The sequence below is a fragment of the Pogoniulus pusillus genome, chromosome 17, assembly GCF_015220805.1.
Source record: "Pogoniulus pusillus isolate bPogPus1 chromosome 17, bPogPus1.pri, whole genome shotgun sequence".
Taxonomy (NCBI): domain Eukaryota; kingdom Metazoa; phylum Chordata; class Aves; order Piciformes; family Lybiidae; genus Pogoniulus; species Pogoniulus pusillus.
The window spans coordinates 24,645,355-24,658,441 of record NC_087280.1 but is presented as its reverse complement, the minus strand read 5'-3'; the positions used below and the strand labels follow the sequence as shown (position 1 = coordinate 24,658,441).

Sequence of the window (13,087 nt, the reverse complement as noted above, 5' to 3'; positions counted from 1 at the left end):
TCTAACTTGTGCTCCACCACCCTGCTCCACCTTTCATCTCTAACTCTCCCCAGGCTGCAGTACAACATCAGTCCCACACTGTGCTAGCAGCACTGAACTTGGGGAGCAGCCTCCCAAGCCCATTTCCTATAAAGTGTATCTCCACTGAGCTCTGTGCAAGCTCTTCTGCACTTAATTAACATCGAAACGTAAAGCCAAGCTAAATGCCCCTGCTGCTGTTTGCTGCTACTCTGTAAACAGCTCAAATGATGCCTGAAAGAAGTGAGGCAGCAATTCTTGGAGCAGCCAGCCGGGGAGAGCTGAGAGCTGCTGTCACAGCTGCTTCAGCCCTTGCCATCTGCCCAGTCCTCCCGACTGAACGCTCACCACACGCAGGTCTCTGCAGTCACCCAACCGCTGGATCGCTTTTGTGAAGGTGAAACAGAGCCAGACCTTGTTGCCTGCTCAGGCAAAACTCAAACTGCCTCCTGACTTTGAAACCAAACCCAAACCCATCCTCGGTTTCAATTTCAGTTTCACAGCTTCGAGGAGCAAATGAAAAAGACCCTTCCTGGCCCTCCAGGATACCCAGCCTAGGCGTAAGGGTCAGCAGAGGACTGCCTGTCCTGCTCATGGCACCCCCATGAACCCCAAGGGTTTGACAGTTCATTCAGATGTACCTCAGAAAATGCACCCTGGGGAAAAGAAAAGGTCCTTTGGCTCCGGAGAGGATTTCAGCTGAATTCACTACTCTCTATGAACAATGAAGTCACCTGTTCTCTTTCCAGGCATCAAACTAACACAAAAAAGGACTTGGGCTTTAAAATGAAGGCTCTACAGTGGGCAAGAAACAAGCCCACTGCATCCCTACCCAGCTCTTTTCAGCACCCCTGTCTCCTGTGGCTGCTGGGATAAAAAGGGAGCACGAAAGCCTTGGGGCTGCTGTTGCAAAACCCTCTTGCAGAAACTCTCCAGACCTGCCTCTTTTATCCCAGTTTCCAAGGCACCCCTGTGAGGAGATCTGTCACATTCTGGCCTGGAGGGAGCAGGTAGCCTCCAGGGGCAAGGGGATCAGGAGAAAGCAAGTCTGCAGCAGCCACCACGGGCTGGAATGCTCTCAGAACTGTTGATCTCCTTTGGCATCTGGGCCCTTGAGAACCCGCAGCAGAAAGCAGCTCTGCCACAGGCACAAGCTGAGCCACCCAGCAGCCTGCCTGCAGCCGCTCCCTCTGCCAGCTCACTCCCAGACTGAGGGCCAGGACACCTACAGGACTCAAGGCACAGAGTGCAGCACAGGACCTGAGGGCTCACAAAACTGCAATGCCAACAAGCCCCTCGAGGCGAGCAAAGCTCCTTCTGCTCTGCATGCAGAGGGCTTGCTCCAGCCCTCTCCAGCCCTCACAGATGGTTTTGCTCCAGGGCTGCTCTTAGGTGTAAGCTAAGCAAACACTTTCTCTTTGGAAATCCAACAGGCCCAGCCACACAGGAGGATTTTGTCCAGTGGGGAAACTCTTTGTTTCAGGTCAAACCCAGCACAAATGCTCAACGTTAAATGCTTCATTTCTCCAGGAAGTTTCTCTTGGATGCCTACCCCCAAGGGAAGCTGAGGAAGTTTTCTTTTCTCTTTCTGCAAGGAACAAAGTGAACATTTGAACCTAATCGTTCCTTATCCTTCTGCACCAAAAGCAAGCTTGGCAAACTGACTGTGTGAAGCTCCAAAGCTTTAAAGACAAAACTAAAAAAGAAAGGAAGAAACCCCCCTGCAAACCAATCCACCAAGACACAAATCCAGAACCGGAGCCAGCAGTGCCCTCTGCAGTGCTCTGGGAACACTGCTCGCTGCCCAGCGCACACCTGGAGCGCTGCTGCCAGGCACACCCCTACCGAGTGTGCCTTCAAGCCAGCCTGAGCTAAAAACTGACTTAGCCCTACCCCTCTGGGCTCCATTACCTTTACAGTCCCCTGCTGCCTCTGTAGCTGCCTCAGAGCTGTACGTTCTGGAGGTTATCATTGACACAGACAGGTCAGAGCTGCCTACAGCCGTGCGGGGCAGGGCAGCCTGCTGGGCTTGCCTGTGAAGCACTTTGCTGGAGCCAGAGCAGCTGATAGCATCCATCAACATGTAAAGAAGGCTACAGACATGCGAGTCAGTGCCAAGCACCCAGCCCTAGCAGGGGCTGGATGAGGAGGCTGCCATGAAGCACCCAGGAAACCAGAATTCAAAACATGACCCTAAATGTGCCAACAAACCCCACATCAACCCCAGAGGCAGGCAGCAACAGAAGCACATAGAGCAGTCCTCTGCAAATCTGAGGAGTGGTTAAGAACAGAGAGGAGTCTGAATGATGTTTTCTTTCTGCTCTTGCAAAGCAGACATCTCATGGGTTGCATCTTGTCATAAGAGCAGAACATCGATTTCCTACACGCCAGGGGAGAGGAACACCCTCTGTCAAAGGAGCAGCAGGCAGCTGCCATAGTAGGGCAGCGTTGCTGGGTTGTTATTCAAGCCTACCAAGAGGGGTACCACAGGAGCCAGAAACTGGCACAGTCCTATTCATCACTGCACTGCTGCATGCCAAGCTGGACAGCAGAGTGAAGGCTTGGAGGAAATCACTCCCAGAGCCAAGACAAGTCTGCAGCCTCACTTTCTGACCTGTGGGCTCCTGGAAACAGCACAATAAAGCCAGCCTGGGACTGATCTCTTAAACAGCTTTTTATCTTGCAGGCCTGCTTTCGCATGTATCAATCATTTGGAAAAGAAATAGAGGACAGCAGAAATGCAGAAGTGTCTGTTTTGATGCAGAGTGCAGACAGGGAGATATTTAGCTGTCTGCTCTCGTGGCACATTTGCTTGTTTTCAATGAGCTTAAACTATGCAGTTGTGTATGTCTGACTCTCTGGGTATGGAGAAAACAGCCAGAAAAATGATTGTGATGCTGGGTTTCAAGTGAGTGAAGTGAGCCCTTCCAGTTCAGGTACCAAAAGAGCAAGTAAGAGAACATCCAGAGGCAAGTTGAAATGCCAGAGCCCCAGGGGTTTGCTTTTGCAAGTGAAGCTCTCAGTATGCATCCCCACTAGCAGACTGCTTGTTCAGCAATTCCATTACACTGCCTAACAGGTTGAGATCTTAAACCAAATCATTTCCTCTGGGCTAGAAACTTGGCAAAAAGAAAGTCTTTGGGCAGACCAGAAGCAGATTTTGTTTTAGAAATGGATTAAGTTTATATTGGAAAGAAGAAATATTCATAACCCCCCCCACCATAAAGCAATGCCTTCATCGAGGCCAGGTTAGCTTCTGCAGCTACTGGCTCAGGACTCAGCAGGCTGCCAGAGCATCTCTGCAGTCTCACACTGTGACAAACCTCCACTACACTGCCAGGATGACCTCCTTCTAGGAGGTCCAGTGACAGGCTTTTGAAGGTATTGATTCAAAGGCAAGATCATTTATTTTCCCTCTTAAATAAAGGGCCGGATCTGTCCCCATACTTGAGGATAATCAAATGGATCTTAAGTGAGTATCAGGAGCCCTTCCCACTCAGTAGGAAATAACCAGTGAGCTTTGGGAGGCCAGAGGAGCAGACACAGCTCAAGAAGACTCTCAGGGCTAGGGAATGGTATGATCACAATGAGCATGAAGGCTTTGCTCTCTGGCTCAGGAATCAGCTAACCTTCCTCTAGGATCAGGGCAGCTGGCCTGCTGCTGGCAGCTCTCTGCTAGCTGCAGGCAGCCTGGCCCGAGATCAATGGGCTTGTCTAATGACACACTGATAAGTGACGTTTCTCCCAGCGTGGCCAGGCCCTGGAAACAGCACAGGGTAACGACAGAGGCAAAGAGCCACACTGCGAGCTGCTGCTGCAGCAAACCCTGCTGCACAGGAGCAAACGCAGCTGCAAACAGACTCTGAATGTGCTTCCCCGCAAAAAGCCAGGCCCAAAGGCCTTCAGAACCACCCAAGTGAGCAGAAGGAAAGGCACATACTTGACGTTAGTGTTGGTGCAGATGATGTACTCAATCTCATCCGAGTAAGGGTTCTGGAAGGTGAAGCTGCTGGTCCTGATGAGCATCCACTCGCGGTTCTTGGTGCGGAAGCGATACATCACGGACAGCACCTGGCCCTTCAGCTTCACCACCTGCAAAAACAGGGCCAGGCTTAGGCAGACTGCTGCTTGCTGTGCCACTGGACAGCAACCAGCAGCACCTGCTCTTTGGAACCCGAATCGCAGAAAGCTGTGGCCACAGCAGGCAGAGTCTCAGTTTGAAGAGAAGCAGCAAAATCTGCCCCACGCTTGCAGTTCCTGCCTTCAAAATTCGGCCTCCACACATTGCTGCTGTGTAAAATGCTGCTGCCCAGCCTGCACATAAGAGTAACACAGAGACAGGACACACCACAGGCTGAGCTGTTACCCCAGCAGGGAAGGTCTCCATGTGGTCCCTTGTCAAGAGGGTGACAGAAGCCAAAGTGAGGATCTTTTAGATGTTTGACTGTAAACCATAAAGCAAACAGCGCAGCTGAACCCAAAGCCCCAGGAAAGGACCCGCACCTCCTGACTCCCAGCTTTCCTGCCTGGACACCTGGCTGTGGGACTCATGTATGTGACACAGCAAATCACAGCAGCAGCAGGAGAACACTGAAGAAAGATGGTTTGTTCTAGAGACCATACAGGGCTGCTTTGGTTTTTCTCCCCAGACACTTCTGTGATGGCAAGGTGCTAACAAGGGAAGCCTCTGGCTTCCAGAACAGGCAATAAGCCACTGTCCTGTTCCAGAGCACTCAGGAAATGCAGAGCAGGCCCTTTGCTTGGACAGCCTTTGTCTCTGAGTAGGAATTCAGATGTCTGGCAACATGGGTTCAAATCCTGCCTTTGACAACTCCAGTTTTGTTGAAGTCAGTAGTGGAGCAACAAGCGAGAAGTAGGAAAGAGGCATCTGAAGAAGCGCTCAGAGCAGCACTTGCCCCCTGGCACTGCAGCTGCACTTCCTCTCCTATCTCACCATCTTGGGCTAAGCCAAAAGAAAACTCAGAGGGTTCCAGGTCATTCAGCTGGCACTGGGCTATCTGTGTTTATTTTTCATTGCTCTCCCACCAGGCTATCTCAGGGGTGCCTCAGGGAAGGAAAGGGAAGGTCTACTGCAAATAAATGCCACATCTCACTGTGGGTTCCTTAGCCACTGGAATTCACTCTTTATTAGCTCTCTGCAGCCTGTATTTTGTAAAGTAGAAATTCCCATGTTTATCCACTGTCTTCACTGACAAGCAACTGGGTGAGGAAAAATGCTCCAGCCCTCTTTTTTCCCAAAGGTCTGCTTCAGATCGATCAGCTGGACACAGGACTAAAGGGCAAGAACGTCAGCAGGAGACATGAAGAGCTTTAGCATTGCCCAGGAAAGCTCAAACCCCAGACTGAGCTAAACAACTTCTTTTTAACTGCCTTTGTAGTTTGAGTTCAGCGAGAGCCATGCTTTAATCAGCACTTTTCTGCTACCACACCCAGGGTAAAACACTCAGCACTTGTGCAGAGGTGTCCAGTCTGCACAGCATCCCCCTGGGTATCAAATAGCTCTGTTCTGGGGCCTCTGATATTAAGCTCCAGTTGTTGACCTTGGCCTTCAGAATATCTTATGCTGGCCTGATTTTCCCACCCCAATGAATGAATTTATCTTCCCAAGGAAGTAAAAGTTTTGAGATGGATACTGGCAGCTGACCAAAACCTGCAGAACCCTCCCTCCCCTATTATGCACCAACCCAATTCTGATGCTGTCAGCACATTGGAAATGTCAAGTTTCCAGAGGGCTTTAGGAGAGAAGGAAAAAAGAGAGTTTATTGGAAACCAGTTAGCTTTTTGTAATGAAAAAATGTCTAAGCCAACCTAACAGTAATAAAACAAACTGCAGTGAGCTGCTGTGCTGAAGCCTAAGTTAGGCAAGCACTAATTCTGCAACAACAGGAGACACAGAGATGGCTGCTGGGAAAATCCTGAACTGCCTTACAGCAGTGCACACAAACAAGGCAGCACACAAACATCTGCAGGCTAATGTTTAACCTGCCCTTTCTGACATTCCTTGGAAATAAAAACCACCTGGTGCAGAGCTTAACTATTGACTTGTGTCTCGGATTTTTTCTGAGGATTGAAACAAGAGCTCCAGTACCACTGCTACTATACTGAGCAAAACCTCACCCAAAGGAGCTGCCTGCCACAGAAACAGCACCACGTGTTCCCAGAGTGGACACAGGCAGAGCGAACAGGCACCGTCTGCATCTTCCCTGCTGTCTTTTTGGACAACCTTAAGCAAGTCTTGCAGGTCTCTGATCCAGGAAATCATTTTTGCACTTGCCCAGCAGCGAGCAGTGCCAGTGAGTCCTCAGCAACCGAGCTCAGGGACACCCCAGCAGCCTCCCACAGCCTGAGCTCCATCCCCTGTGAACGTAGTGAAGACTAAGCCATTAACTTGGATGTCATCTTGAAAGCCCTTCTGAGTCTCAGGCAAGCACTTCAGAGGTGGGTATGTGATGTGTCACCATCCAGCAGCTCTCTGGCACTGTCTGGGATGAACTGGTGGAGTCAGTCGTTGGGGCACTAGTGGAAAGCAGCAGATGTGCTCTTGCTGCTCTCCAAGCACAGCTTCAGGGAGATGAACCAGCTGAAAGCTAGTCCCACGCAGCAGTCAGTAGGCCCTCAGCCAGCCTACCCAGTAAGGCCAGCTGTGCTAGTACCAGGCCAGCAGGGAGGGTGGGCAGGAGGCTGGGGAAGAGAGAAGTTGTACTAGGAGCTGACTCCTAGTGAGGCTCAGCTGCAGTCACACCTTGTGCTAAGGTGGGGCAGAGATGAGGACATGGTGGCCTGCTTCAAGCATCTCTCAGAGGCTCCTGCCTGTGAACCAACATTTGAATTTATAAGGCCTTCAGCTTCTGTCCAGGCTCAGTCTGTTCAGGGGCCCTGAAGTGGATGCAGACTGCTCAGTCCTTCCTGCTAGCTCGGCAGGGGGTGACTGCCTCCACCTGAAGGAGGGGGTGCTGAGAAACAGTGGAAGGGCAGAGATACTCTACTCCATCTGACACACCTCTACCCAGACGGTGAGCTCAGTCTCACAAGCCGTTCTGTGGACACAGAACAGCACTTTCTTGTCTTCCCCAGAGAGGCCTTTCGAGCCTCTCAGTTTTGGCATGCCATGCTGGCTGTAATGACTGTGGAGTCCCTTCACACCCGTGCTTTACAGCCAGAACTCTTCTCAGCACCCTGCACCAGATGGACCAACAATGCTCATCTGAACCAGAGGCTGCTGCCAGAAAATCTGGGACCGCTTCTATCGTCTGCACCTCAGTGATCAGCTGAAGACACTGCAGGCAGCAGGGAAGGTGCTGAGCACAGCAGTGCAAGCAGGCGGCCTGGGGCAAGCTCTCCTCCTGTACATCCCAGATCAGCCTGCACTGAAACCTGCACCGTGGAGTAAATGCCTCAGAGAGAGCTGATGTGAGTGTGGAACTCCTTCCACATGCTACACTGCTTCTTACTCCTCTATGCACTTCTCCTCCTAACAGGCACAAGGGCCAAATTCTGTGTCGATGCGAGGTGGTGTAACTCCACTAAAATGTGAAGCATCTCCCCCCTGCTGGCAGAGAGCTGAGGCCAGTGGCCATCCAGCACTACAGCAGTGCAGCCACCCTCAAATACACAGCCCAGCTTGGAAGGTAAATCCTCCTGGTTACCTCTGAGCACAGTGGGATCTACACTGGCATCTCCAAGGCACCTCTGCCTGAGCATGGCCACCCATTCCATCCTCTGGAAGAGGAAAGCAATCTCTCAGTGGCTGACTTGGTCCTGAAAACCTGCAAACAGACGCTGCAGTTTAAACTGCCACTTACACAGCTTGACTTGTTACTAAATGATCAACAAATTCGTTCCATTACTTTCCACTCCTGCAGAAGAGAAAAGTACCTTGAAATGAAAAATAAAAGCTACTTCTGCAAACAGAACAATAACTAATAGGCAGAAGAAAAGGAGCAGAAAACAGCACCTGTTGGAAACTCTCCCTCAAATGGCTTTGATCTTCAGGATGGCAGAACTCTAAAATATCCTTGCCCAGAAGATCCTAGGGGAAAAAAAACAGCCAAAAGTTGTATCAAAGCCTCAGAGCACAACAGAAATCCACATGCAGGTCTGCAAGTGCAGACACAAGGCCCTACCACCTGAATGGGACTGCTCAGTGAACTGGAGAGAAGCAAATGTCCCACAGAGATAGGCACTTAAAAACACATTCCACGTTTTACCCTTGCAGTGGTCTTTGGAGAGGCCTGAGAGCCTCCTCCACAGCTCATTTTGCAGCACTGAGCTTTGTAAAAGCAGTTAGCACAAAGCTACCTAAAATAACAATTAATGGGAAAAACAAACGAGCAATGAACTATTTCTTCTAAAGTGCAGCTGCTGAGAGCTATCTGAGGGACAGCTGCAGCAGCCAGGAGTTCCTTCATCGCTCTACCCAGCTCTGTGACCTCCTACTCAGAGGAGCAGATGTAAGTCTGAAGGCAAAAGGATGCTACAAATGCTGCTTGCTTACTGCTCGGTAGGTCAGCAGGGGGACTACACTCTCCTGTCAGGGGAATGTCTTCACTGCAAACTGTGCAAGGCCTAAGGCACCTTTCTGTTAGGCCTGTGCTGGGGGACAGCCCAGGGAGCAAAGGGCACGGCCGGGCATGTAGCAGGGGTCCTGCTGCACGAGTTGTGAGCTACAGCCACTGCATGCTCTGCTGCTTCTGCTTTCAGTGCACAGGCAGACTCCCCTGCCCAGTCTCCACCCCTGAGCGCCCCACTGACCTGGGGCTGGTAGCCAATGACGCTGATGCACCGTGGGTCCACAAAGGTGATGACGCCGTCGGAGTTGTGCCGGGAGAGGAACTCGGTGGGCACGGCCATGCCATTCATGTCCATGCAGACAGGAGAGCTGGTTACCTGCCATGACAAAGGCCACCCCAAGGCAAACTGGTTACAGAGCTGAAGGACAGAAATCTGCTGCAGAATGCTAACAGCTGTGGGAAGTAACCAACTAAAGGACAGCAGAGAGAAATGAGAGCGAGCAGCCCCCAGCCTAGCTCGCATCTCGCCCCACGGCACCGCAGCAGGACGAAAGACACCAGCAGCTCCCAGGGAGGAGGGGTACAGTGAGGATGGAAGTGCAGCTGGATTCACCTCACTTTGTTTAGGCATCTTGGTTGCTACCTTTGTCAGCCACAGAGGGGCTTGCAGAGAGCAGCTTGGTTCCCCATTCTAGGATGGGCAGGTCAGTGTACAAGAGGCCTCCTCATCTGCAGACACCTCCAACAGCACCAGCTCAGACTACACACTGACCTTTCACCTGGAGCACCCAGAGAACCTGAACACACCCTCCAGAAGCTGCAGTGGGTGCTGTTAGGCCACTGAGGGGCTGCTCATAGTGACCAAACACCATCCTCCCATAGTGCTGCTCAAACCTCACCAGACAGCAGGCTGCATTCCCAGCTCCCTGCCTGGCACCTGTGCCATCAGGCCACCCCACACCCACGCGTTCCTGCTGGCACTACAAATGAGACCATCATTCCCCTTACAAGCTCCAGAGCTACCTCTGTTAACAAGGCCACAGTGCAAAAAGTGAAACATCTTTTTCTGCAGTCCTGTAGCAGATGACTCAGTTGCATTGCAGGCCTCAACCTGCTGCTAGAGAGCAGGGCTTTTGATGTGGGCACCTTGACTCCCCTGGGACAGAATCCATCCCAGAGCCTCTGCTTCCTCTCCCTCTCACACTCTGCTGGCTCCTGTAACCTATCAGAGGTTCTGACACTCTGCAAGTGGCTGATGAAACCATCCTTCCTTGGCAGCTGTACACGAGTCCCCTAACTTCCTTCTCTCCACCAGTGGAATATGCAACCCTTTGTTCTGAAAGCACAATGAGGCTAGCAGGCACCCTGAATGCTCCTGTGGCTCTGCCATCTCAGCAGAGACTGCCCAAGTGCCAACCCAGCAGTCAGCCGCAGGCTCCGTGCCTCAGCAAGAGAGGCTTGGCACCTGTGCTCTCATGAAAGGGTCCTTCCACCTTGCCAGAAGCACTGACGCCAGACTGGCAGATGGCAATGACTGCAGGCCCACAGGAGATCGTGCAGAAGGCTCAAAGACGTTCACCCATGGCAGAATTCCCAGACTGGGAAGATCAGTCCTGGCCTCCCTGCTGCAGCGAAGGAGACTCCTTGCTGCTCTAGCTCCTGCTCACAGCTCTCCTCAGGAGTGGATGAAGGGTTGTGACTGGCTGGACAGAAAGGAACTCAAATGTTATTCTCCTCCTTCCCTCAGCTGAAATCACATCTGAATGCACACTGAGAGTAAATCTATTGTTTGAGGAGTGCCTCTTGACTGCTTTATCTCCACTGCTTTCAGAACAACTCCAGCAATCACAGCTTCTTCAAGGCTGACTGGCCAGAGAGAGACCGAACGAACAGAAGAGCAGGAGGCAGTGCCTCTGGGAGCTCCTGGAACCTGCCACCCGCAGTGCCTGCACTGCCATACTGCTCACCACCTGGGAAACCCCAATGCCGTGCACCTAGAGAACAGGAGGTCTGTACATGCTCATGCCCCAGGAGCACCTTTGCTGCTACTGTTGGGTCCAGTAACCTCTGCAGCAAAGCAGACCTTCACTTTGCTCTGCTGATGCCTTCTGAATGAGTCCTGCCCACGGCAGAGGGGCTGGAACTAGATGATCTTTAAGGCCCCTTCCAACTCAAACCATTTTGACTCTGTAAGCCACTGGCTGCACACAACATCAAGGTGCTTTGTGCCTTGTTAGCAGCTGTGGGCTAGTTGCAGAGCTTGGTGCAAGTGCTTTACAGCTAAACCACACCAATTATGCTGTCAGAAGCAGTTTGTGCCCAGAAAGATTGGTGTTACCTGAAGCCTTCCTATTGCCACGAGGCAATATTTACTGCCTTGGCCCACATCAGCATCTTCTTCTGGAATAGTCATTCCTAAAGCAAACAAAAACAAACACTGTTACAGTCAGTAACTGGACTGAGCAGGGCTGCTGCTGGCTCTGCACCATGCCAGGTGCTCTAACTCACACCAAATAAGCTCCCTGCCTCATTGGTGCATCACCTCTGGGTTCTCAGAGACCCTCCTCAGTTCTCGATCCCCTCAGTGCATCCACAGCAGCCGTGGGGCAGTTGTGGCTGCCAAAGGCAGAGATACAGCAATGCCACGATCCACTGAACCGGACAGCAGCGCTCCCAGGAGTGCTGCTGCACAGCATGCACCACAAGGGCAGCTGAAGCGGGCAGGGGGTGCAGGCCATGTTCTTTCCCTCGTGATGAATAGATCAGAGTGAGCCTTGCAAACGAGGCCTGGCCTGGCTCTGTCACTCCCTTCATGCTCAGACTCGACAGCTGGTTCTGCTTTGCTCCAGAACGGCCCAAACCTGGGTCTCTGCCTTACAGGAGTGAAGGAATGCAGGTGCCTGGCTTGGCTGAGCTGCAGAACAGGAGTAGCTGCCCCGAACACAGGAACCATTTCCAGACACATGTGTGCTGCTTTCCAGCTCAGCATGGCACAAGGAGGGAGGTTCAGAGGAGAGTTGGCCAGGCCTGAGCTTGGGCCATTGCCCAGCTCCAGTTTGGAGCTAGCAACCTCCTGCGCAGCACTCCAAGAGTGACTCTGCCGCTGCCCTACTCTGAGCCATTTGTGACCTCTTTCACAAGGCTTCCAAAGGAACTCAGTCAACACAGGCAGTGAATCACTGCAGAGGCACCTGAAGGCGTTAATCAGTTTAACTGCAGAGCAGCTACTCAATGTGAAGCAAGAGCCACTTGGTCCTCCCAAGTTCTAACCCCCAGTGTAAGTGGATCCCTAGAAGATGCAGCTCACAGCCTTCCTTCCTGCGTGCTGCCTCTGCCAAATGGCCAGGAACGCTGCTGCCTGGGCTGCAGCAGGCCCTGGAGGACGTTACAGACTCTTATCTGACAGCCACCCTCTGAAGAGCACTCCGCAGGCAGTTCCAGATCACACTGACCAAAGAAAAGCCAGGAAGTGTCCTTCTGTGTCGCCAGATCAAACTCCACGGGCAATGGGATGCACAGTTCTGAGTGCCTCACTTCACCTGCAGCCCCTGATACCTTAGGAGGATTTCATCAGGGAGTCTCAAGAGCTGCCTAAAGGAGGAGCAGCCTTGACCCTTCTAACGGGTGGGAAGGTGAGGGGCAGCATGAACTTCAGCTCGCTGGGTGGCGGCTGGATGCTTGGCACCTCGGCCAGCTAGGCCACCCAAGCAGTAATTCCAGGCATTCTAGTTGGATTTCCTTAACCAAGAGATGATTTGCCACTGGAATGGGCTGCCCGGGGAGGTGGTGGAGCCACCGTCCCTGGGGGTGTTGCAGCCAAGCCTGGCTGGGGCACTTAGTGCCATGGTCTGGTTGATTGGCCAGGGCTGGGTGCTAGGTTGGTCTGGATGAGCTTGGAGCTCTCTTCCAACCTGGCTGATTCTGTGATCCCTCCCAGTGGAGTTTTCCTTTTCAGAAGGGCAGACGGAAAGCATTTTCCCTTGACTCCCCCTGCCCCTTCCTCAGTGGCACAGCAGAGCTGCTCAGCCGGGTGCCTTCCACCTCACAGCATCTTCTGTTGGCAGCCTCCAGCAACACTTTCCTTTTTAGGAGCTTGGGCTGCACTTGCTACTGCCCAAATAAACTCAAAGCAACACAAACAACCTCCAAAAATAAACCTAGCTAAGAAACACCATTCCTGATGTCACTCTTGGCAAGGGAGGCTGTTGTTCTAATTCCCACCTTTTTTTTTTTTGGCAAGATGGATGACATTTGGTCCGTGTAAGGCACTGGAAAATGTATTGGTTGGGTTATTCCCCAAGACATTCCATGAATAAAAAGCAGCCTGCCTGGAACTAATCAATATACAACCCAGTGAATTGCTAACCCTCCCTGAAAGTGCCTACAGTAAAAATATGCCAAGCTGAATGTCTGCTCCTCTGCAGTGTAGCTGCTGTGCCTGACAGCATTCCAGAGGGAAGCTGCTTGCTTTGCTCTCTTGCTGATAGCTACAGAGCTTCAGCTGTGGGTGAGCTTCTGCCTGAGATGCATTTGTAGAG

The 13,087-nt window shown here is 52.0% G+C and overlaps 1 protein-coding gene across 6 annotated transcripts in view; it reads right to left on the bottom strand.

Annotated features, from left to right (window-relative positions):
• ARNT2 (aryl hydrocarbon receptor nuclear translocator 2) overlaps positions 1–13,087 on the bottom strand; it is a 94,590-nt gene that overhangs the window by 18,821 nt on the left and 62,682 nt on the right. For all 6 annotated transcript variants that reach the window (XM_064158135.1, XM_064158136.1, XM_064158138.1 and 3 more), the window contains 4 exons: positions 10,888–10,964; positions 8,791–8,925; positions 7,994–8,068; positions 3,959–4,110 (listed from right to left, as the gene is read on the bottom strand). In XM_064158135.1, coding sequence (XP_064014205.1) covers positions 3,959–4,110; positions 7,994–8,068; positions 8,791–8,925; positions 10,888–10,964 — 439 coding nt within the window. The remainder of the gene's footprint in view (positions 1–3,958; positions 4,111–7,993; positions 8,069–8,790; positions 8,926–10,887; positions 10,965–13,087) is intronic.